Here is a 25596-nt window from a genome sequence, read left to right on the forward strand (position 1 = left end):
TAAATAACTTACTTGCACGTGTCATGTCGTGTATCATGTAGGTTAAGCGGCGTGGAGGATTAATGCAAACCCTTAGAATGTTTCCATCTTTGTTTATATTTATTTATTATGTTAATTTGTTTTTTTAATTTAACCAATCAGCCGGGGAATGTTTCCTATTCATGTTATATGGTCACGATCAGATAGAAGAAAGGAAAAGAGTAATGAGACAGAAAAGTGGGGGTGTATGTCCAACCGGTGAGTCTTACGCCTTTAACGGCTGATCATTCGTAAATACAATGATTTAGGAGAAATCTCGTAGAATTTAGAAATTCCGAGTTATTTCAGCTATAGTCGTATTTCGATCAGGTGATTTTTCCACTTTTGTTGTTTATGTTGTTACAAGAAGCGATGTAGAAAAATGAAACTCGATGTCCTCGTGACTAAGTTCTGGCAATCAATTTGGAAACACTGAAGTTATATTACATTTATGCATACTTACGGCGAAGCGTTAATTAGTCTGTAATTGCCGAACTGCGGCAGATGTTATCAGCAGTTGTCTCTCTGCTCGCACGTTTGCTAAGTAGGATATACTGCATTTTGAGTGAAACCTGAATTTTGTGTCGAAACTTTGAAAAAATATATATGGAATTATGTAATATGTACTTAATTTAATTGCTTGCTTAGCACGATCTTATAACAAACCGTAGGCACATCTCGTTCGCAGTGGCTTTTCTTCTCTTACATATTTATTGGCTGAAGGCTGCAAATTGTGCTAAAATGTAAAGAAAGTATTTAACATGATCTCTATGAAGTTTAATTATTAACTCTCTGCAAAATTTCGACACACGACGCTTGGAAATGATTCACTCATGTCAAATGCATCAACTGTTGTAGATTCAAAGTTTATACGAGATGTAACTTTTATTGCAACATTTTAACGAGGACATTTTCCAAATGTTGTTCGTTTAAAATTTCCCGCTAATATTTTTGAGATGTACGTATGCAGTATTTGAATAAATTGAATTGTTAATTTGCAACCTATTTCGACTTTACGTTTTCATGTCTAGCATACGAACTGCACATATTTTCTCATGTATTTAATCGATTGCAGGATTTTCCAGAATCATCTTCAGGTAAACGTACTTTGTTTCTTTGCTTTCCGTGTAAGCCATATATATCATTGTCTAATGAAGTTGCGATATGCTTGAAGGTATTTCTTCCATTTTCTTTGCTATTTTGTTTATTTTTTTTGCGGTTAATCCACTAAAACTCCTTTAAAGTTGTTTATCGTTACAACCTTTAAGGCTTTTCGATTTTTTTTTTTTTTTTAAGTATTTATTTTCGTTGATGTATTCCACCCTACTTGCGTACAATCTTCAAGTGATTGTGTTAAGTATGTATGTTTATTATTGTGTGACATTGGCTTATTATGTAAAAGCTAAAAGAAAACTCGTATGTCCGTGATATCTACGATAGGTGCCATTGAAACCAAATGTTTTTAAAAATAAAAAAATTGATTGTAAACCGGGCGTAAAGTATTTTAAATTATTTTATACACACATATGTACTATATATCCTTCCCCCATATAAGTTAAATCTTTAGTAACAGTAAAAATTAAGAATGTGTGGATTATATCTGCTTGGCTCGCTTTCTCTTTCTCTTCAATAAATTAAGTGTTACTATTTAAATTTTAAATAGGGAAGAAAAGAAGCCAAAGGAAATTAATGAAGAAAGCGTATATCAAAGAATAAAAATAACAACAATAACCGCAATAACAATAAGAAAACCCACTTGGCAGACCGACTGAGTATAGTTCGTTTGTGGTGCTTTCAAGGAATTTTTAAATGCGGAAAATCAGAAAAAGACGTAAGAGGATGAAAAATGAATTCAAAAGAAATTTGTATACAATAAAATCCAATTGTTGTAAATATATTTTGTCTTCACACTCTTTCTATTAGCTACTATTTTGCGTTTTCTCCGTCTTAGCTTTCTTCTCAATCTTGTTTGTCTCCTTCAAATGCATTAAATCTTTTTGAATATACATGAGATTAAAAATGTAAGAAAGACAAGAAGACCAAGAACAATGCACACTACAAGGCATTGAAGAAAAAATTTCAATTAGAAACGACAGACCAAAATCAAGGAAATGTCAATTATTTTTATTATTCATTTTTTTTTTTCATTTCTTAAGAGAGTATGTATGAGTAGATGATGAACAATATGCAAGTGACTGAAAAGCAAGATATACATGTCTGCAGCTGGACTTTTAGTTGAATATAAAAAAGGCAAACTTATAAAAGAAAACACGATAAATTTAAATAAGGAGTAACTAGTATGGTATACATGATTTTATATTTCTTAGTTAATAGGATGTCGGTGCTTCTGTTTCTTAAACGTCTAGAATTTATCAAATGCCTCTCTTTGTTAAACTATACATATGCTTACATATAACAATTACGTATTCTAAACAGATTGCTTTGCGCTTCTTCCAAACTTCGTCTACTCTTAAGTTTAAACCAAAGTTTCCGTACCATATACAGATAATTTTTTGCAAAATACATAGAAAACACAGGTAATCCTTACGGAAGTTAAACCTTTTTTTGCTATAAATACCTTAGTTATATAAAGTTGATAGGTGCATAGAGTAATTAATGGAGTAACTATGTATTAAGCTATGAATTAAATTCGAAAGGGTTACGTTGTATATACGATTACCATCATGATCTTTTTTAATATCGTTCTTATAAATAAATATATTCAGTAAAGAAGCATTAGGACAATGACAATTATCTGGCTAGACTTTCTTGATAATATATTTTTTTTCCATAAATGTTTTATAAAACAAGTAAGAACATTACAGTCAAGCATGGCGTACCATTAGAGAGCTTACACCATTCCTCTCTTACACAATTCTTCATTAATTTTCGTAATAAAATACCGAGAATCATGCCTTTTTTCCATCGAAAGATATGCTTTCAAAGGAAGCTCTTAGATGGAAGACGGTTCTTGTTAAAGACCTTAAAGGCTTACTTTTTATTGCAATTCTTATATTATGGGGGGAGGAAATAGGGTATAAAAGTTCAAACCACATGATATATTTGGTACAGTTCTATGTCAAGTGACTCGTGGCGACGAAAGCCGCCATTCGTGTACTTTACTCTTAATGATCGACTAAAAAAAGTAATTATAGGCTGGAAAACGATAACGATACGGATGACCACCTAAGTTGATTTTCTCAATATTTGAATAGTCTGTTGTTAGAAGAGATGTGTGAGAGCTTTTATTGTCGTTGTCATTTACTGTGATCTTCTGAATCGATACGAGAATTCCTTGAGGTTTTGTCAAATTATGTGGATGAAATTAATGCCTAAGGTTGTCTCAATCTAACATTATCAGGTTTTGCAAGGATATATTAAGCTTACGGGGATGAATGCAACTCCAAGATGGACTTAGAGAAACTAACCTTTTATTGTACCAATCTATTCAGAATTTATTGTTTGTTCAATTCTTGGGTTCAATTTGAAATGAATGAAATTTGGTAGGTCGAGGTATTTAGAGCTGAAGACAAAAGCTATTGGAAATGATTCAGACCGGACTACTTTTTTGACCAAGTTCCATGTAGAGCCTTACTTTGAAAAGTCGACATAGGAGTATAGGGTTGTGTAGGCTATTAAGTGGTGCGGCGTGTTTACTTGTTTTCAATGCTCGGACCGTTTAGGAATTTATATATCTTATGTAACCAATAAAGAAGTCAGACTTCAATACACCTGTTCACTTACAATACTGCTGCGCCTAATCCGTGGTAAAAATTGAATAAATTTTCTATGGAAAAGTAGCGGATTTATATAATATGCGAATTTCTCACTCGTCAAAAGAGCGCGGGAGCTTATCAAGGTTTCCCTTATATAACGCAGCAGCGGTTAGCTGAGCGGAAAACTAGAAAATGCTACCTACATTCACCTATGAATTCACCGTGAATCTATATAAAAGTACCTGTCGAATGAGCAAAAAAAAATTCAAACTTTTCTTTCGGGAACTATGAACTGTATTTATGGAATACTCCACTCATTTTAGTAATGGTATAGTATCAATTAACTTACTAAAAATGTGGTAATTAATAAAAATTCAAGTTATATGTTTTGATGCTCGTTGAAAGGCGAACGTTGTTTTCTCGCTCATCTTTAAATGCGATATGTCCGTTATGGAAGCGATCTGTTCCGTTGTCATCCTATCACCTAAACTTCAAACTGGAGACCCAGTGAAGATACATACATACATATATTCTTGATCAAGATGAGATTCTAAATTAGATATATTTATCACATTGAATTCGTGCTTGAGGGAAAGAAGAAAGAAAAAACATTTTTAAGAAAACCTAAATTTCTATATATTATCATCGCTTGTTCATACAATGCAGGATAAATCATCCGAGTGATTTAAAAATTCTTTGCTAGAATCGTTCCAACTAGCTTAGCTAACAGGCATCTAATTATTAGAGAAAGGGTTTCAGTTGGGGTTAGTTCAAAGATATTGCATGGTCACTTTAATATTCTTTAGGAGTCGGGAGTAATATTAATGTTGTATTCTTACTGAAAATACGTTCCAGTAAGTAAACACCGTACCGTCGGGCAAGGGGGATTATTGAATACTCTACACTGCTTCAACTATCTAATATAACTCGCCAGTTATTTTTGCGGTAAAGTAACTTAAAATTACACTTTCTTGTCATATAAACCCTTACTTTCTATATGAACTCTTATAGGAAAGCTAGTTCGAAAAATAGATCTACGTGGTCCTAATATTATGCAGTTAACTTTTATGGCGAACTAATGTTATTGGCTAATTTTCATAATAAATTATGAAAAATTAGACGTTTCTATCATAGAAAGCCTTACATTTGATTGGAGCGGTTATGTGAGAGCAAGTTGCAGAAATTTGGTCCAAATTTTCCACGTGAGCTTGTCGACAAATTTTGTTAATTTAATTCTCGCCTTAAAAAATAACATATGGTCCAATCCAATTCATTTTCAATAGCGTCGGTCCATGGATTGAAGCCAGTCAGTATGCTATTAGCAGAAATCAAATATGCATGGCCAGACAGAAGGACGGACAAGCTTAAATCGATTCAAAATCGACTCAGGATTGCGAAGAATTTAAAGAAATCGTTAGGTTTTCTATTTACTACATTCATGATGGATGATTCCGTAGAGTGTATGAATTTCTGACCATCGTAGATAACTGCGTGATAAGGCATCAGCTAATCCACTTCTATGGTTAATTTACCACATTTCTTCTTTTCGCTCATATCGTATAAAAATCACATGAATTGTCCCATGAGACGCTTACAAATTATACAACACCAACGAATCCGCCTGAGTGGCCGAGTAGGCAAGAGTCTCGACTGGCAACTTCAATGGTCGTGGGTTCAAATCTCAAGTGCGGTAGAGTTTTCAATAAAGCCGAAAGCCTTAGATGCTAATGCTTTAAGACTTTAGCCTTAGAATTTATTCTCTGGCTAAATTTATAATAATAATAATAATAATAAAATGGGGTTCATTTTAAATTCCTCTGCGTTTTGCATAGATATGATCGAATTTAATGCATGCACAACAAGTGGCGCGAGCTATAATGGTTGCAAAACAATCAAACAGACAATCGCGTCTTGCCTTTACCGAATATTATCCTACATGCATACTTGCACACTTACATGCATACATTTGTAGACTTTGCATAATTTTGTTTTGCTGCAATATTCCCTTTCCTTTCAATTTTTTTATTTTTTATTTTAATTTATTTGTAAATCAGATTATTGGTTATTATAATTAAAAAAAATTTTTTTTAATGAATTTTTACAATCGATTGTTTTGAGTTCGTCAGGGCTTGCAAAAGCTTGCGCTTAAGTAGTTTTTGCTTTTTAAAGCTGATAATATTATGATAGGAAAAAAGCAAAAGAAAGAAGTAACGTATAAAACATACAATTGTAATACGGCCACAACTATGTAGTTTACTGAACTAGAACAGTTCATTGCACTACCCATTAAATTCCTTTAGGTACTCAGCGCAATACCTACCGTTGGCATTTTTAAGCTTTTTGTTATTTATTTTTTCTTTTATTGTTGTGTTCGTTGTATATTTCATCCATCAGTAACAGCTTCAATATGAGGTCAACTACAATTAAGCATATTGCTGTTTGTTGCTGCTGCTGTTGCTGCTGCTCACATTGGATAAATGTCTGACTCGGTTGTGGATTTCTGTTCGCAAAGAAAAACAAACGACAATAAGAAAAAATGAAAAAAATTAAAAACAAAAAAATAACAATATGGCTGTGCTCGAATGTAGGTTTTGTTTCATTTGCTTTACATTTAACAAAAAATACTATAGCAAGAAGAATTTTTTTTTTTTTTCAATACTTATGCACCGACCAAACATATATACATAAGTGTATTATTGTATTGTGGAGAGCATATATGAATGTGCACTTTATTGTAAAATTTACATTTATTATTATAGTACGGTTTTTTTTTTTTTTATATTGAATGTCTCCACCGTAACTCTCTGCTCTTTTTTCCAAAGCGAAAGAAGCGGCTTCATTTGCGACAAAAAAAAAGAAAAAAAAAATTTCTATGATTTTAATGAAAGGAAAAAGACAAAATTAAGCAATAAAGTTTAATATTACGCTGGATCTTATGTATCCAACACTAGAAAGCTCCTAATTTAAATTAAAGCTAATCGGTCCGAATTTTTATGATCAATTCAGTTTAGGGATGACCTACTGTTAAGCGATTTTCCATTTTCTCTTTCAATTTGATTTAAAACGAAACAAGCACTTTGGCTTATCGATATCACATATTGTTTATAGGTGAAATCATGTAATTCGTCAATTGTTTTTATAAATAATTGTACAAACTAATAAGAGTATCCATACGTTCTTCCGCTTATTTACATAAGATACTAGAGAAGAATCCTCTCGATCGAACGAACTCATATTTGAAATGGATGCATAGATTTTATTAAAGAAAAATTAAAGATCAAATTAAAAGTTGTTAAAACAATATTCCATGAAGGGATTCCATGAAGTGATTTTCTTGATTTTCGAATTTACATTGGTCAAAAAAATATTCAAAATTAAATTAATTTTTGTACTATATAAACATTTAGTAGTCTCCTGGCAATTAGAGGCACTAATGGACTTCTTGAGAGTGAATATATATAATCGAAAAATTCAATTCATTGCCTGTATAGTCTTAATATTCGCCCGCATCTTTTATTTTCCCCCTTTACATTGACACAAAAACTTTATCCAACTTATATGTGATTCGAATATTTTGTCAAGTCATTGGATTGCTTAGGATTGATTGGGATTGATCATAAAAAAGTTGAAAATTAGCGTACGCCAAATTGTCTTAATATTAAGAAGAAAAAAGAAGAATTTTGTGAAAAAATTTGTATCATTTGTAAACTTTTTTAAAGCGTGCATGACGTTTCTGGCTTTAATAGTTTATATAGATTGTACCACAGTTCGAAACGTCTCAAAAGTATTTAAATCTAATTTTACAATATATGTAATCTCTAAAAAAGCATACAACAACTAAGACCCTTCACGAAAAGGATCTTTATAAAATTCCTTGAGGGTACATTGTTTTACTTTTATATTTTTCCCTATTTCCCTTTTCTTTTTTTTTTTACACCCTATGCCAGCTATATCAGCTTCGCGAAGGACTTGAGATAGGGCCACATTTTGTTATACTGAATTGAGCTTGTCTGTCCGTTTCCACTGAGTTGTTTTCTTATATTCATTCTAAAGGTCGCAATTTTTGGGATATTTTCATGAAATTTGGTACATTGATATGCTTGTTTTGACCCAAAGGAAAAAGCTATTGGAAATGGTTCATATCGGTCCACTTTTCCGACTATTTGCACAGAAAAGTCGTTATATGAATAAAACTGTTATGTAGGTTGGTGTAGGGTATTCATCGCTATAGCGTTTTTACTTGTTTTCTTATAACTTTTGCACAAGTTTTTATTATTATAGAAAATCGTGCTGATTTGTGTAAAAATGACCGACAATTCATCACTAGCAGTATTTAGATTGAATTTCAAACTTTTTGGATAGATTCTGCCATTATTCTATAGTAAGTCTAAATAGTTAATATGCACTTCTGAGCTTATAAAATCCAATATTAGCTCTGTTTAAATAAATCTCTTGCGTTTTTACAATATTATATAGAATTGCCGGCGATGAATATCAATTTTTTAATTTTTTTTTCTGTCCACCAAAAGATTTGGACTTCGGTCACAAGGCAAACGGACACTGATAAGCACATTTAGACTCTTTGAAAAAAAGACACGCACTAAGCGATTCCTTTTTCGCAAGCTAAAAAAGAAATTCACCACAACTCCTTTCTCCCGAGTTTATTTGTTTTTAGTAGAGTCAAAATTATGTGATCGGAAAATGGTTTCTTGAGTTTCGCGAATTGCCATAACTCCTGCAATGCTAAATTTAATGGCAGCTGCGTAACGATATAAGTTCGATTTCGGGAGCCCATAATTCTGGCAAATAGCTATGTGTATGTAAATGTGATAATAACGCTCAATATAATATTTCTTCTTAACTGTTTGGTCCGGTGGAATGACATCATAATGCCTTAAATCGCGGTAGTTAAATAAAACTTATAGCCGTAGTCTGTGCAAAATCGGAGAGACATCACAAGTCATAAGTCATTTTTAGTTTGCGATTTACGCGACTTTACAACAACTTTATTTTATACTGCAATTTTTATTGAAATATTTTGTTATGATTATGTTATTTCGGAATATAAAAATTGATACAAAGTAAAAAAAAGCTATAGCAAGGAAACACATTGTTTTATCCTATGACTAGTGTCAACAGTCACACAACGTCAGGATATACTCATTAGACCTATTACTTTTTGGTCGCAGAAATATTTGCTTGCATGTAATTTTATATAATTGCACAGTTCCATAAATACACTGCTTAAATTAGACACATTTTGCCTCGTGAGTTTTAAATAAAGCTGAAGTGTTCATAAACTTTCCAAAATACCTTTCTAACTCCGGAAACTTTTTGTACAATGCTTGGCATACTGTCGAGTAATTATACACTCTTACTTATACGCGTGAATATAGTAAAAAACAGTAATTAGTCTGTCGCCCAAAAGCTTAATGGTTCAAAAATCACAATAATGGCAATTGCTTTTTTTATACAAGTTTCTTAAGTGCCACCTTAATATCAGGCTTGAAAAATCAATAATTGGTGATAATGTTTTTCGCTTAAATATTAATAAAAAAAAAGTCGAAACATTTATTTTTTTATTTAATCAAAACCCTGTTACTGTAGCTAAACGTATAAAAATAGTATAGGCCCCGTTAAAATAATAATAAGGGTCGAGGAAATTTCCTATGGCTCTCGATCTCTTTGCAAAATTAAAGGTTTGAAAATCATTTAGAGCTATATCATTAAAATATTGAAAAGTTCTTAACAATCCGATCCGTGGTGGAGTGTGCTACGGTCGATAGGAAAAATTGTTTAAAATTTTTTTTGTAAATTTTAGAAAAGACATGAGAAACGATAAGCACTCTCTGTGGACACACGATTCCGCAGCAACGCTGTAATGAGACTGCGCGTAGTGCATAAATTTTTTCTCCCTTCCTCTCTTTTGTGAATGCTTTTGCGAAACATTGAAGATTTTGTATAAGCCCTCGCTTAAATACTATTATACTTTTACAAAAGTATACCGATACTTTAACAAAAAACTTTTGTATTATAAGAGAACGACTCCCTTTCTTTCTGTCGCTCTTCATGAGAAATATTTGATGAGCAATAATGAAAAAAAATTATTATAACAAGCAGCAAGTAAGAAAGTTATATTCGGCGAGGGACAAATCCCGCATACCCACCACTATGCTTTTCGCATTCTACTCTCCAAGTTTTTTTTTATTGATACTTATATCGTTGGTATTATTAAGAAAAAATTAATCGCGGTGTCTACCATATTCATTTTAAAATGAATCCATTTTTAGGTAGATCTTTATCTTAATTCGCCAAGGAGGGGGAGGATCTTCTTGAGGAGTACATAAAGTAGTGGTTTAAATATTTCGTCTTGTTTGCCTTATGATAAATAAGCGTAAACTCTCAAAAAAGTGAAAAAAATTAAATTAAATTATTTGTGACTTTATGTGGATAAGACCGATTATTTCCATTTTTCGGCCTAGAGAATAAAGGGTCTCGTAAAGTAAATGCTGAAAGTCTCAGCCTTCCAACTTGAATAATTTCCGGGTAACGAGCGAAAATCCAACAAAGTACGCCGCATTCCGCGCTTCTGCTATGGCCAATTTAACCCATTTTCAATATCAACCTAAGTGCAGGAACTTTCAATGTTTCTACCAAGTTTGAGGTCGATGTCTTCACTTTTACGACCTGAACACATCAAACAGACACACAGACATGGCTACATCAACTCAGAATTTCACGCTGATCAACTATATATATATATACCTTATAGGGTCTCTGAAGCTTCCTTTTGGGTGTTACAAGCATTATGGAAAAAAACTAAATGAGTGTACCCCCATCTTACAGTGGTGGGTATAAAGAAGGAAAAATCAGACAAAAATCTACTGTAAATATTAAAAACCTATGTGAATTTGCTTACAAAAATAATTTATTTATGGAGTCAATAAAATTTGAAAAATTTTATTGCAAAAATACGAATCATAGTTCTGTGAATTTACAATGAGAAAGCATTTACCTATGATTCTTGCAAGTAAAATGAATAGAACATAAACAGAACAGCGCGCTGAGGGAATGGTAGTCAAATAAAAACCTTTAAGAGATAGGGTGAAACAACAAATTAACTTCCCTTCAATAGCAATTAGGCATCACGATAATTCTCATTACTTCTAGCGAAATTCATTAGGCTCATTAAAATGATAAGACCGCTTAGCAGCAAGGAAAACTATTAAATCATGCAAGAGATTAATTAAACAGGTAATGCCTTTCTTCTGTTAGATAAAATAAAACCAAAAAAACTAAATAAATTAAATGTGTAATTAAACATATCAACATATTTATAAAGTTATATAAAAATGTCAATGCGTAGCAATAAAATAAAAGCTACCAATAACTATCAACCGCAGACACCGCAAATGCAACATCAAACACAACAACAACAATATTTACCGCCGCCCCAATATCAGCAACAACAACAACAGTTGTTAGCACAATTGCAACAACAGCATAAATTTCAACAACAGCAACAGCAACTATCACAATCACCTCCGCCATCATCATCAGCGTTATCAACAGCATCGGCGGTCACATTGCCCAGTTCGACAAATGCAACAAATTTACTAAATAATAGTCGTAATAATTTGGCATCATTGGTGGCAGCCATTAATGCTAATGATCAGCATACCTATGGTGGATTCGGAAACGGTGGTGGTGGTGGCGGCGGCGGCAGCGGCAGCAAAGCATCACCAACCCCATCAGCATCTACATCATCGGCGCTGTTAGCGGCACCACCATCGTATTCAGCGGCTATTGCACAAAATCCGCCATATCACTTCATTAATCATTATCAAACTCAACAGCAGCAAGTACAGAGCGGTGACATGAAAACTCATCATCACCACCATCATCATCATCATCATAACAATGGTATGCTATTAACCGCATCTACCAAAACGATCGTTGAAGATGGTGACAGTAATGGTATTGTTGCGGATAACAGCTGTGGTAATGGTAATGGTGGGGTTGTCGGTGGCGGTGGTGGTGTTGGCGGTGGTGGTGAGGAGCAACAGCAACAACTTTGTGTGGTGGCCAAAATGCAAAAATCGGTTACAATAACTGTTACACCGCAACGTAGCAACTCGCTGGACTATTTAAACTTTGAAGAGAAACGTCAACTGATCGCCTCATCATTGTCATTATCCGATATATTGCAATGCAATCAGACTAATGCCACAGCTCCAAAAGACACAACTAATGGTAAGCGTGCAATTTTTAAATGAAATGAAAACATAAAACTAAATAGAAAATATTTTTTATATGAACTCAAGATTTCCTCTCAAATTTGAAAGAGATAATTATGTATTTTATTTATTATTATTCTTATTATTATTAATTTAGTGAGAGGATCAATTCTAAGACTAAAGTCTTAAAGCACTAGCATCTAAAGGCTTTCGGCTTTATTAAAAACGATACCGCATTTGAGATTTGAACTCGCGGACCACTGAGTTGTTAGTCGAGACTCTTGCCTACTCGGCCATTCAGGCCACTCAGGATGTGTATTTTATTTAATAGTAAACAAATGCATATAATAGTAAAATTAAATATGTTTTACGTGACGAATCCGTTAATCTAGTGTATATCTTCATAAAACTGTCCATTTTACGTCATATAAAGATCGATTTGTTATGGAGTAAAAGTGTGACTAAACAGCTTATACGCCATTTTTCAGATTTTATCCGATTCGCGAATACGCGGTCATCAAATATCGGTCGAATTTTATAAAATTCTTGATTTGATCAACGTCAACAGTGATTAAATGAGCAGAGATGAAGAAGAAGCATCTTCAAGATCAAAATCTAGTGAGCAAAACACCTCTGGCACACTTTCCTTTATAAAGTTTCGCTTCATAATCGGCGGATATTTGTTTAGGAGTTAATTTCTGAAATTAACCAAAAGCCCTCCTTTGCCGTTTTCGTGCTTGAAGCGCAAGCAAGATTCACGCCTGTTAAACGCTTACAAAACATTTTGGTTTTCACTTCAAAGGCAATATTAATTTGATATTACTTTTTCACAACTTTTTTTTGTTCTCGTAAATATATCTTGAAATCTCAAAGAATGATATTCAAATGATCGCACCGCGGTTTGAAATCTCTGCATGGTTCAAAAAACCGGTTTTGCGAGTGAAGTTGCTGCTTAAAACACATAAAACTACGGCTACTCAGAACTTCAATCGAATATTGTGTTATTCGAGCGCACCAATTGACCTCAAATTTCGACTCACCTGATAACATGCTCCACCTAAGCATGTAGAAGTAGTTTTTTGACTGGATTTTATAATTGGTTTTTGTCAGATTTTTTCAAATGTGCTCGTTTAATAGCCAACTACATTTTCATCCTCGTCAACGAAGTGTCTTTATTTTATCAAAACGGCTGTGACATTACACGAAACCTTCAGAAGAGTTGTAAGGTATATATATATATTAGTTTGGGGAAAAAGAAATCCATTATTTTTTCGGTAGATGGCTGCACTGATAGATTTCTCGTAAAGTATCGATCAAACAATTTCAATGCTCGTTGGAAAGGTGACATTTCGCAGTAAAAAAAATTCTTTTGCTGTTTTTTGTTTGGTGCATTCAGTTGTGAGTTACAGCGTGTTAAAAATGGAAGTGAACAAAGAGAAAATTCGGTACATTTTACAGTTTTTCTTTGACAAAGGCGAAAATGCAAGCCAGGCGGCTAAAATTGTGAATGGTGCTTATGGTTCCGATACTGTAACAGCCAATTATGTGCAGTTTTGGTTTCGCAGATTCCGTTCAGGAATTTTTGATGTTAAAGATGCACCTCGCACAGGTAGGCCGGTCGTCGAAAATCTCGATAAAATCGGAGAAATGATCGAAGTTGACCGGCATGTTAGCAGTTGTGTAAACCATTTACACAAAGCTGGATTCAAAAAGAAGCTCGATGTTTGGATGCCACACCAATTAACAGAAAAAAACATGATGGATCGAATTTCCATCTGCGAAGCCTTGGCAAACGGAATGAGATAGACCCATTTCTTAAACGGATGGTGACTGGAGATGAGAAATGGCCAAGAATTGGCCAACAGGAGAGGTGTCGTGTTCCACCAGGACAACGCTAGGCCACACATATTTACAGTGACTCGCCAGAAACTTCGGGAGCTTGGTTGGGAAGTTTTAATGCATCCGCCATACAGTCCGGACTTGGCACCAAGCGATTATCATCTTTTTCTTGCATTGCAAAATTTCTTTAATGATAAAAAATTGGAATCTAGGGAGGATTGTGAAAATCGACTACTAGGGTTTTTGCAAATATAGACCAGGACTTCTATGAGAGGGGCATTTTGAAGTTACCTTTAAAATGGCAACAAATCATACAACAAAACGGTGCATATTTGACCCAAATCGGACAATCCGAAACATGTTAAATAAAGTCCTCAAGTTCATATAAAAATAATGGATTTCTTTTTCCCCAAACTAATATAAGAAAGCTTCTTCTACTCAGATTAGTATTGAAATTGGACCAAATCGATGAATGAACACAGCTACAATATTTACCTTAAACTGCGTTTTCGCTTGTTTTTCATAAATGACAAGAGAGGTAACAATAGAATCTCCGCACCAGTTCTGTTGACGATCCTACCGTATCTATGCAAATGGAAGAAATTAATCATACGCATCCAATATAAAAATTTCAGATATTTCTACTTTTTTTTTAATATAAGAATGGTAGATGTAAACATCGTTGCCGATTATAATTTTGTGATCTAGGTCTAAATTAAAATGTTCCAAAACTCTGACGTTTTTCCATGATGATCACTATTACGGAAGTACTGTTAAAGTAAATTAAGTAAATCGTTTAAGCATTGAAGGCAAGGAAATCCTTGAAAATAAAACTGATGCTTCGAAGGGAATCGTTCCACAAATATCGTTTTCGTCGAGTAGACCTCTCCCTGCAACATGGTACATTCGTTCCGTATTACATAAATACGTGTTATACGAGAGACTTAGATTATACAAATGCCTAAACCGTTCACAGCTCAAAGTGATTAATTTACTTGTTATATTTAAAAGAACTTTCTTTAATAATCAGACGTAACATACTTAACACACGACAACTGTTACGTCCGCTGAATAGTAAATGGCCCATGATATTTAGTGTTGAGAAGGTAACATTTTCTCTTAACGCACCACAATTCACGTGCGAACGACAACATAACTTTTAATGTCCAGAAGAAGAAGAAGAAGAAGACTCTTTCTTACATAAACTTTAAACTTTGCAAAAATATGAGAAATGCTATAGTGAATCGTTATCAAAAATATTACATCTCGAAAGTATTTTGAAGCGTAAAAAAAGTAAAGAAGTAACTATAGCGACTTAAAATTTTCATAACACATACGGAATTCAAAATTTTTAATATTCTGCATGACTTTATTCATATATTGGGTTGCTTGGAAAATCGTTTCCTTTTTTCTTTTTAATCAAAATGAAAGGCTACTTTTTTATAGTGGATAAATATATTACTATGAATTGTCGAACTCAATAAATGTAATTTCCGCGCGATTTTAAAAATTGTTGTTCGTCGGTTTGCATCAGTTAATCCTTTTATTTTGTCTTCATCCACTTCACATGACCTTCTAGAACGTGATACATCTTCAGTATCGAAACTGAATCGGAATGAAGTTTTCTAAAAAACAAACACTTTCCATTATTTTTTTTCTTGCTTGAATATCATTTTTACTTCATCGAGAGTTAGCAGTGAAAATGCTGCTTAAGTGTCAGCTTGGCTTTGAAAAAGTACAATTAAATCGATTTTTCGCGAACAACGAAATGATTTGCCGAACAATATATGAGTTTAGTTAGATAAAAGGTTGTTCTATTTTACTTCATTTTAAGTAAATTATCTTTTTTTGGTAAATGTTCCGCAAGAAAAAGTTTTGTTTTTATTTGGTAATCTATTCAGAATAAACCTTAAAACGTAAATATGTGCAAAGACAAAGTGTAACGTGCACACAATGGTCCATTTGCAAGTATCGAACTTTGTTATACGAAAAGTGGATTAAATTCGAGTCATACAATCATCCACCCACTGCCATCAAACATTATTATTGACAAATGCGTAACTTTGACAAAAAGCATGGAAGGAATAGAGTAATACCTCTTCTGGTTTTTTATTTCGTATCTATTGAAACACGTACACGGCATGTGTTCAGCCATACAGCAACTTTAGCACTCTCTATAGACATAATGAAATAATGGTGGGGTATGGCGTTTAAAAAAAGTCAAGCTTTCGTGTGATAGTATGTTGCTTTTTGTTCGCTTCATTTTTAGGTATCTTTTTTCTTGCTGCTTTATATAACACCGATAACATAAAACAATGTGTTAAGGGATTAACTAGTTGACACTGGGTTTTTGTTCGTTTTCAGCTTTTTATCACCTGCAATTCTATCTCATTTGTAGACGCATGTGAATATTGTTAGCATTGTTGTTTACAAGTGTGCACTTACAAAAAAAAAAAAAAAAAAAAAAATTGCTTTCAATGTCAAATTCATTTTGCACTAAAATGGGCATTTGTTCAGAGAAAGAGAAAGAAAAACAATTCTTTTTGCAGAACGCACACGTAGAGCCGACAAAGTAACTTTAATATGTGCTATACGACAACTAATATTTTAAAGATAGGGAAATTTCATACAGTCTTAATTCTAACTATGCATAAAAGTAAACGCTACACTTCTTAATTACGACGATGGCGGGATAAAAGAAAATTATTCACGTTTAACTTTTTTTTATTTTTCTTCTTACTAAGAAGCTTTTATGGCCGTCGAAAGGAATCACTATTAAAATCTTTAGCAAGAAACTCATGATGTAACTTTAATTATCTTCAGATCTTATATAAAGGCAATCGAAGATTTACTCTTGCATTCGTAACAGCCAGCGATACACATCGAAGACCTTATAAAAAATAGCGGTCTTGATTTCTAATATACATTGGCCAATTACTCCTAGGACTAAATACGTAAAAAGCTTCTGTTTTCTTTGCAAATCTGGTCTTTCTTTCGCACAATCAATTTAGTGCTTTTCTAATCTTTCGATTTCCATGCGTCCATGTACGCTCCACTTTCCGTGATTATCTCATCACTTAATCCAAGTCTTTTAAATCAGAGATATTAGCGTCGCTAGGAGATGGGGCAATTCTGAGTTTAATTCATGAAATATTGTTTTCGTAGCGAGCGATTTGAATGTCGATGTCTTTGTTCGATTGTAAGTAAATCCGATATCTATACAGAAAACAGTTTTCCTTTGCATGGTGAATGCATTACGTTTTGCTATTTTCAGGATATTTCGCCTGATTAGCGGAGTAAGTAAACGATCTCGGCTAACAACTCAGTGGTTCTGGGTTCAAATCCCAAGTGCTGTACAGTTTTCAATAAAATGGCAAATTGCGTTAAAAAGCTTGCTGTTAGAGATTCTTTCTTTGGCTAAATTAGCTATAATAATATAATAACACTAACAATAGCCTTTAAGTCCTGCAAGTTATATCCTGCACGTTCACATTTTTCATATTTTCAACTTTAATTATCACTTTTGGGCGAACACTCTGCGCAGCACGAATGGTGTTTGAAGTCAGTCAGAATCAGCGACAAATTGTTAGGGAAAATTTGTTATAGACATTTTCAAGCCTTCTTGATTCCCCTGTCGTTATATCCTACACCACGTGCGGTGGTTCGATTCCGAACGAATTTTCAATTTTTCTACTTTAGGGAATGGTTCGTAACGATGCACGTTTCGACGTTTCAAAAGTCGTTATATAAAGAATTGTAGGGTGGTGTACAATATTTAATAGTGTTCCGTGGCTCACTATAGTGTTTAACTGGTTTTGACAAGAAAAAGCTAACATTTCTAGAATCACTGCAACTCGAAAAAAAATTATTCGAAATGGCATGAATTTTGACAAGCAACGTTAGGGGGTCAGTACGTTTTAAAAATAATATGGATTTTTTATTAGAGACTACATTTATGTGTAGATTCAGGGAATTATTGACAGATGCGTTGCTATTCCGTGTTGGATAATATCGCGATGTGTCCATGTAAAAGTACAACTCTACGCCGCAGCACACAGATATTTTTACGTTTTATGTGCCAAAAAAAGGGGTTTACGGTCAGGGAAGCTCTTTCTATATATATATATATATATATATAGAGGGTGTGAAGATAAATTCGAATTTAACTAGCAAAGACACCTATCATTTCTCTCAACAAAACTCTGTAAACGCATTAACAGAGCTCTGTTAAATATTATATTAAAATTAAGATATAGTTGGATTTGAAAGTCTACTTTGTTCAGATTAAAAAACGTAAAATCTTTTTGTCGACACGTCATGGATTTATATGAAAACACCTTTCGAATAAACTAAACAACTTCAAATTCTGTTTTTCGAAACTGTTTTTAGCAATATTCTGAAATTTGCTATGTTAGGAAAAAGTGCTTACTGAAAAATATTCAAATTTTAAAGCCTAGTGCGGCCAAACTAGAGAACGTCGCCCGTACTCACCTCTATCACCTTTAACCTCTCTGTTAAGTTGTTTACAAGGTCTGTTAAGGGAGTTGGTAGATGTTTTTGCTATTTAAATTCGAATTTATGTTCACACGCTTCATAAAAGTGACAGTGTAGTCCAGATAGCGGCATTCCGTTACATGAGTCTTATCTAAGTCAGGTTCGGAGCAAAAAATCACCTGCTGCATTTGCTGTATGCTAGACTATTTGCTCTCGGAAAAAATTTTAGTTTCAAACGGCATGCAGCATGTTCAAAATGAACGTCATTTGGCAATAACTTCTTCTTTGTTTTATGAACGTTGTTTTGTCTTCTTTTGGGTTTTATTTTATTAAAAATCAGTGCATGTGTATACGCCGTTAACCGCTTAGGTAAGTATTAAGTAAAACATCTGTAGTTCTTAGCACGTAATTACTATGAAAGAATGTGTGAGATTATCGTATTAATTATCAATTCGATGTGTACATCTGTATATATATATATGGTATATAGGAACAAGTTCACATATGCTTTGTTGGTATAATGAATTTTGGATTGTTGGGTGGAGAAAATGAATTTTGTAAAAGTTTTTCTTTTGTGTATCTCACAAATAAACTGTCACTTATAATCTTCCTAATCATTTGTCAGGCCAAAGCAAAAAATGAGCATATTGCGACATTTAAGATAATCAGACAGATATTTCTGTACAGACATGCGTTCACGCGTACACAAGGGCTAGTGCACTATTGTATTAGAAGAATAAGCTTACGACAATGGCTGAAGGATTTTTATCATAAATTTTCCTTTCTTTATGCTGATTTCCGGCAAATAGTTTCATTTGAATCACTGGAAATTACGTTATCTATAACATTTCCATTCTGTAGCAGATAACTTTTTAATAGAAATTCTATAGAATAAAATGTTATTTTAATTCAAATGTGTTTTCGTCTTTTCAGAGAGAATAAATGTTTAAATGGTTGAGTCATAATCAATTATTGGACCGTGAAAAATGAAAAGTAAAATAGTCAAAAATGAAAAAATTAGCTTTTCACTAAATGTCATACAATCTGAAGCTAATTGAGAATTTATTTGAGTTTGCTTTTTGCTGTACATTTCAAAGAGTTTTAAGAACTGATTTATAAAATGAAGTCATCTTCATAGTTCCAGATAGTTTATCAATTTATAATATTATATTATAATGAAGTTGATGACATCAAACTATTTATTCACTTCTTTTGTGGGCGCGTCTTTTACTAAACCATTTAGAAACTTCTTAGCTTGACGCAGAGATAATGCCGGGTTACGTTATAAGATTGTTCGTAAACTCATTTTATTTATTTCCTCTACAGAGGACTTATACTTTTTCATAGCCACGTTCACACTTAAGTTGCATTGTCATTATATATCTTGACAACTAATATAGCGGGTATTGCTTTCGAAAAAGTTTGCTTAATCCTGCTCAACAGCTTTTGGTTGTTGGCTTATCCAATACGGAAATCGAAAGCAATATTTCCACATATTTGATTTTCTCAAACCGGACGGTATAAAATGCGATTCAAGCAAGAAAAAAATTATTGGATGTATAGGAAGAAGATGTATTAACAGAACGCCAGTGCCAAGAGTGCAAAAAGTGCCTTTCAGAAAATTTTGATGTCGAAAGTACGCCTTCTGGGAGGCCACTTGACATCAATTGATATAAAACGCCCTACGACAACAAAGTCGCTGAAAGGTGAAATCTATCGAACCCGCCCATTCATGATCCCGTGAAAGCCAATGGGCTTTCATTTTGACCCAAAATAAAAGATCAAAAGCAAAATGACTTTCCGAAACACCAAATGTAAATTCATTTCTCTGACTTGCAAAAAGTGTACACACACACTTTACATTAGATGAAGAAATTTGTCGTAAATATATATAGTATAGATCCTAAGGGGAACACGGTAAGTTAATAGGATGTTCGTTGGAAACTTAAGAATGTGAAAATATGAGGGAACCTGATAATGATATGAGGTGATTATGATAGATTTTATATCTCTCTAAAACCTCATGATTATTATTACGCAGTTATTGCGTCTGCCAAATACTTGGTTGCATTTGAACATTCACAGTAGTAGACTAATGTAAAAACCTGCTTAAGTTCCACATTGAAGAATCCATGGTAAACTCCTAATAAGAATCTCTTCTTAAAATACTTTTTTTTCCGGGGAAAGAAGTTATCAGACATTAATTTGAAATTTAAATTTTTTTGTTTGATTGATATTCTTTTTCTTTTGTCTTTGGTATGGGTTAAATACTTTAATACAACATATATTTCAAATATTGTTAAACGAATAGGCTTTGTTAAAGGCAAGAATAGAAGAAAAAAAGAAACAAAAAAAAAAAAGCTTTGTGAGAGGCAAGAGAAAAGAAAAAATAAATTTATTTACGTGATATATTAAATAAGATTTTTCCTTTTCCTCTGTATAAAGTGTCAAGGATATCTGATAGCCTTCTCGAGTGAAAAGAAAGCTAGAAAAGAGAAAAAAGGAGAAGGATTTTTTATTATTTCCAATAATAACATTAAATGCTTTCAACCGACAACCGTCTTTAAATACCATAGACACGGACGCTAGAGTTTTGGGCATGTTTAATTTTATATTTGCTGTTTGTTTTTTGATTTGGATTAAGGTTGCATGAGAGGGAAGCTTTGAATGAATGAGAAATATTAATTCAAATTCTAATTCCTATCGCTGCTTATAGCTTCTTCTTTTTTTTTTTTTTGCATATCGTATCTCTATTGTTCTCTTCTAATTGCATTTGACGTAATCTGAGAGGTAAAGCCATTTGATGCCATTTTCCCTTCACCTATACTTATGCGTTTCTGTGCACATGCATTTGCGTTTATTTATGTGCATGAATATGAATTTAAGAATATGTATATGTTTACATATGTGTTTATATATATATATATATATATATATATATATATATTTGTATATATGTAAGTATTTGAAATACAAATGGCAGCTCAAAGGCAGTATAATGCGATTTCATTGATTTTGATCTAAATGGATTTTATTTTTTCAAGTAAGTATAACTATATGGACACACAAACACATACAGGCGGGGGCACGGCTATGCATGCACTTGCACAAAAACTTCAAAGAGAGAAACTACGATAAAACAAAATTTAATATAAAACGCGCACACCACTTATTCACGCATTTATGCGAACACATACATGCGCTACACTCCTACTTTTATGGGTCTTTGGCCTCAGAAACATATACAATGCTTATATGCATACATATGCTCCGTATAATGCATAGAATTTTCAACTGATCAATTTCATTAAGATTAAGAGAGAGAGAGAGAGAGAGGGAGAGAAGTAAAGAATAAAAGCGAACAACAACAAAATGAAATACCTATGTAAACGTATAGCATATGTTGCTACATAACATTTAAATACTCGTACGTATATGAAAATTTTTTTCATATTTACTTATTTTTTCAAACAAACGGAAATTCCATTACAAGTTTTATATGTTCGCTTGTATAAGAGCAATGTTTTGTACATAGCGTTTGCGGTTGAGGTTTTTTCTTTAATTTTATTTTTATTTTTTATTATCACATCTAGAGGATGCGGGTGTACTAAATTCACTAACCTAATTGTAACGATCAGAATTTGTGGCAAGGGTTTAACGTGGGTTCCTGCCTGAAAGGCTTAACCCCACGGTGGCCCAAGCCACTTTTAAGCGTACTACGCCCCCTGGCGAGTTAGACAATCCCCACAGAGTAGGAGCCTAAACAGCACCAGAGTCCAGATCAGTTTATTGTGTATGGAACAATAAACCCCACTCTGGTGAATGGCGAGGCCTAGCTGCACTCAATTGTTCCATTTTAGCTAGGAACTCGCCAACCACAACCACCACGAGTACTCCCCGAAGGGCCGCACCCAAGCAGTCAGGACTCACAAATTGATCAACTGACTGCTTCCGCCATAAGGCTTCCACTGTGCTGTTGATCAATTACCACCATTACCCGCAGGCATCCGTGACATGTGTTCAAAAGTAAAAATAGATAAAAGGGGAAAACTTATTCGTCATATCCCTTTTCCATTTTTGCATGTATTAATTAATTTACCAGACATTTTCTATCAATCGGCCAAAGGGAAGGCCGTCCGTCAATTCCTTTTTGCATTAATAGTATAATTAATTTATTTATTACGACTTAAGGACAAAGTCCATCATATACCCGCAGGCATACGTGGCTTTGTGAGGCGAGCTTCCTGACCCCCGTGGCTCCCAGTTTGTTTTGCAAAGCCTTATGGCATACTTTGGGCGGTTGTTAAAAACAACCGTACTTGCTTCGGATTCTCCATACTTTCCTGGTTGCCAGCCCCAAGTGAACTACTCTTCTTCAAGATATATAGGTCTCGGGTATTGCACTGAACATGGTAGACTAGTCTAATGCACTCTACCATGCACTCGCTAGATTACTACCTTCATTGTACTTAAATACCATTCAATATATTTCCTCGGTAGTAACTAGCTTATTGAGTAAGAGCTCTTCTTCCCGCCAACCCCTCCACCATCTCTCAGAAACTCGTCGCCGAGTTAGCAGCCCAAAACCTTAAACTCTTCTTAGCCGGCCGAAGCCGTTGCCCGGGGATCACCGCTGGGAGGTGAAAGTTTCGGCACATCTATGCTTCCCATCAAAGCATAGTTCATCTCATTGTAACGATCAGCAGTAAGTAATGCAAAGTCAATATTGTTTGTATAGATGGATTATACACGGCATAAATGAAAAATGCTTTATGTGCTTCTTGCTCGCTGTAATAACTTTTTAAAATTTCTATAAAAAAAAGGAAATTTCTCTATATCGTGCTAATCGTTATAATTGTGGCTGAATGTATATAGATTATGCGTTGCAACATTCTCGCAAAATTTAATGTACCGTCTGTGAGGATTATAATAATTTATAACCACAATCACTATTGACTCAAAAGTTTTCACGGCTGCTACTAGTAGGAATTACAAAAAAAAACTCTGCTAAAGACTAGAATGACAATTTGATGATTTTTTATGGATTTTATACAAATCGCGATAATGAATACACAAAATTATCCCCACATGAAATGAAAACCACATACGACCATAAAATCGAATGATAACATAATAAATGAAATGCACTACATCCGTCAGCAATGATCCCCTCCACATATGAGAAAGTTCTATGACTACTTATAATATCCAACTACACTACCTATACTAATGAAGATACGTTATAAAATCTTTTGGACCCTTATGGTGCTCAACTTTCGCTTTAACTTTCCTATTTCATTTTCATTAGTATCAAGGTTTTTTTTTCTAAGTCATCAATTACGTTTCACATATTTGGCTATAAATTCGTTTTTTGCCTAATTTTAAAAAGAAGACAGGTGCTTGATAAAAAATAAAAAAAAATATTTTTCTTTTCAAGATTTTTTAATTCAAAATTCTTATGCAATTATAATAAATTTTTAAATTGATTTTGTTTGCTTTTTTTTGTTTTGCTTTTTCTTTTTCTATATGCTTCTGAATGTCAAGTTTAAATATTTTTTAGATAATTAGTTTAAGAAAATACAATTTCAAAAATAATCATAAAAACTAAAACAACATTGTTGAACAAATGCAAATCATTTCGGAAATGGAAATATTTTAACGCCAAATATTTTTCTACAGTTAACAATCATTTAACGTTTACTTGAAGTTTGCCAATGTTTGATATAATTCGCTTCTTCTATAAGCTTTTATCTCTTTCATGTACCAAGAATGCATTTATTAAGTTCCTTACAGCCGCGTTATAACTTCAAAAGAGCAAAGCGATCTTGTGAAAATCGAACATATTGACTTATCCCAAGCTGTCGCAAATGCTTCGAACCAATTCGTCGACGTGGTGCAACGGCGAGTAGAGCAGATTGAAGCCTTAATGTAATAGTAATTAGTTGGAACTGTTTGAACATTCTACAGGACAAGACCGTGACTACCAAGCCAAAATCCGCGGGTTCAAGTCTCAAATGCCGTAGAGTTTACTTTGGTCATAGCAAGTTCTCAGTCGGTAAAAGCGTAACAACTGCCTAGTGGGCAAACAATACGTACCTATCTCTTTCTCGTTCCTTACTACTTTCGAGTCGTTACCGTGTTACTCGGACAGGGAATAAACCTTTGAATGACTGATGAAAAAAAAGTGCTTTGAAAAAATATTTTTATCTGCTATGTGTGAAATATTTCCAAATTGTGAGTCCTTTCCTTAATTGTTAGCCAAACATTTGTTTATTGTGCAACGTAGAGAATTTGTTGGAATCTCGCTGCAAAGACAGGCATTGATGGGATATATTTTCGATTAGCTTAGTAATGTCGTCCGGGTTTACTCTAATCGTTTAGTGTTTTGTTAAAAAAAACTTGAAATGAGAACTAAAGTTTATGTAATTATATTTAATTAATAATCATAAGCTAAATTTGAAGGCACGCGAACCACTTTCTTGCAACCACATCAGGTTTTAAAAAGTAAAGACTCGAAATTCATCTCCCTAGCTAATCTACAAGTTACTAGTAAAAATCGACTTAAATTGCGGCTCAAATACTTACTAGCGACACATAATGATTCGACTCGGAAATTTTTGTATTCGCCTGGCGAACAGGAAATTAAAGTAAATGCTTGTAAATCTTGCAAACATGACTTTGTTATTTGTTTAGTTTATTTATTTTGTCTTTGTAAAAATTTCTTAACTCCGTCAAAAGAGATTTGCCATTACATTCCTTATCCATACATATGTATGGACCGCTCTTTATTTTCTTGTTTTGTACAAATGTAGATCGTCAAATATCCTCTCCATTTATGATATTCGATTATTTCGCGGCATATTTCTTGTCAAACCGAGCTGCGCAAACCATCGATTTGCTTTAGTTAAAGATTATTGCTGCTACAACGTTTTTTTTTCTTTTTCTATTCTTCTCTCTGTGTCTTTCTCACTCATTCTTTCTTCTAATCAAGCAAGCTACAAATGTACTATTTTTTATATATAAGCGTTCTTATCAAATCGCCGCTATACCTAAGACACCTGTAAACCTTCTTTCTGCAAAAGAATGAATTGAAACATTTTTATTGGTTTTGACGGGTAACAATATATTATATATTTATATGATCCTCTTTTATTTCTCTTTTTTCTATCTTTGTAAAATTTCGAAATGATTGAAGTATTTTTGATTTGCGTTATTTCAATACAATTTCGCCTTATTTTTAATATATAATATTAGTTTGGGGAAAAAGAAATCCATTATTTTTTCGGTAGATG

General features: G+C 33.4%; 1 protein-coding gene across 2 annotated transcripts in view; it reads left to right on the forward strand.

Moving 5' to 3' along the window:
• The first annotated feature begins 11038 nt into the window (after window positions 1-11038).
• Window positions 11039-25596, forward strand: part of LOC119637988 (phosphatase and actin regulator 2) — a 271425-nt gene continuing 256867 nt past the window's right edge. Inside the window, exon 1 of one of the 2 annotated variants that reach the window (XM_038034487.1) lies at window positions 11039-11987. In XM_038034487.1, coding sequence (XP_037890415.1) covers window positions 11087-11987 — 901 coding nt within the window. In that variant the 5' untranslated portion in view covers window positions 11039-11086. The remainder of the gene's footprint in view (window positions 11988-25596) is intronic. The other variant, XM_038034488.1, reaches the window with a different exon arrangement.

The sequence above is a fragment of the Glossina fuscipes genome, unplaced genomic scaffold (assembly GCF_014805625.2).
Source record: "Glossina fuscipes isolate IAEA_lab_2018 unplaced genomic scaffold, Yale_Gfus_2 61, whole genome shotgun sequence".
NCBI classification, from domain to species: Eukaryota; Metazoa; Arthropoda; class Insecta; order Diptera; family Glossinidae; genus Glossina; species Glossina fuscipes.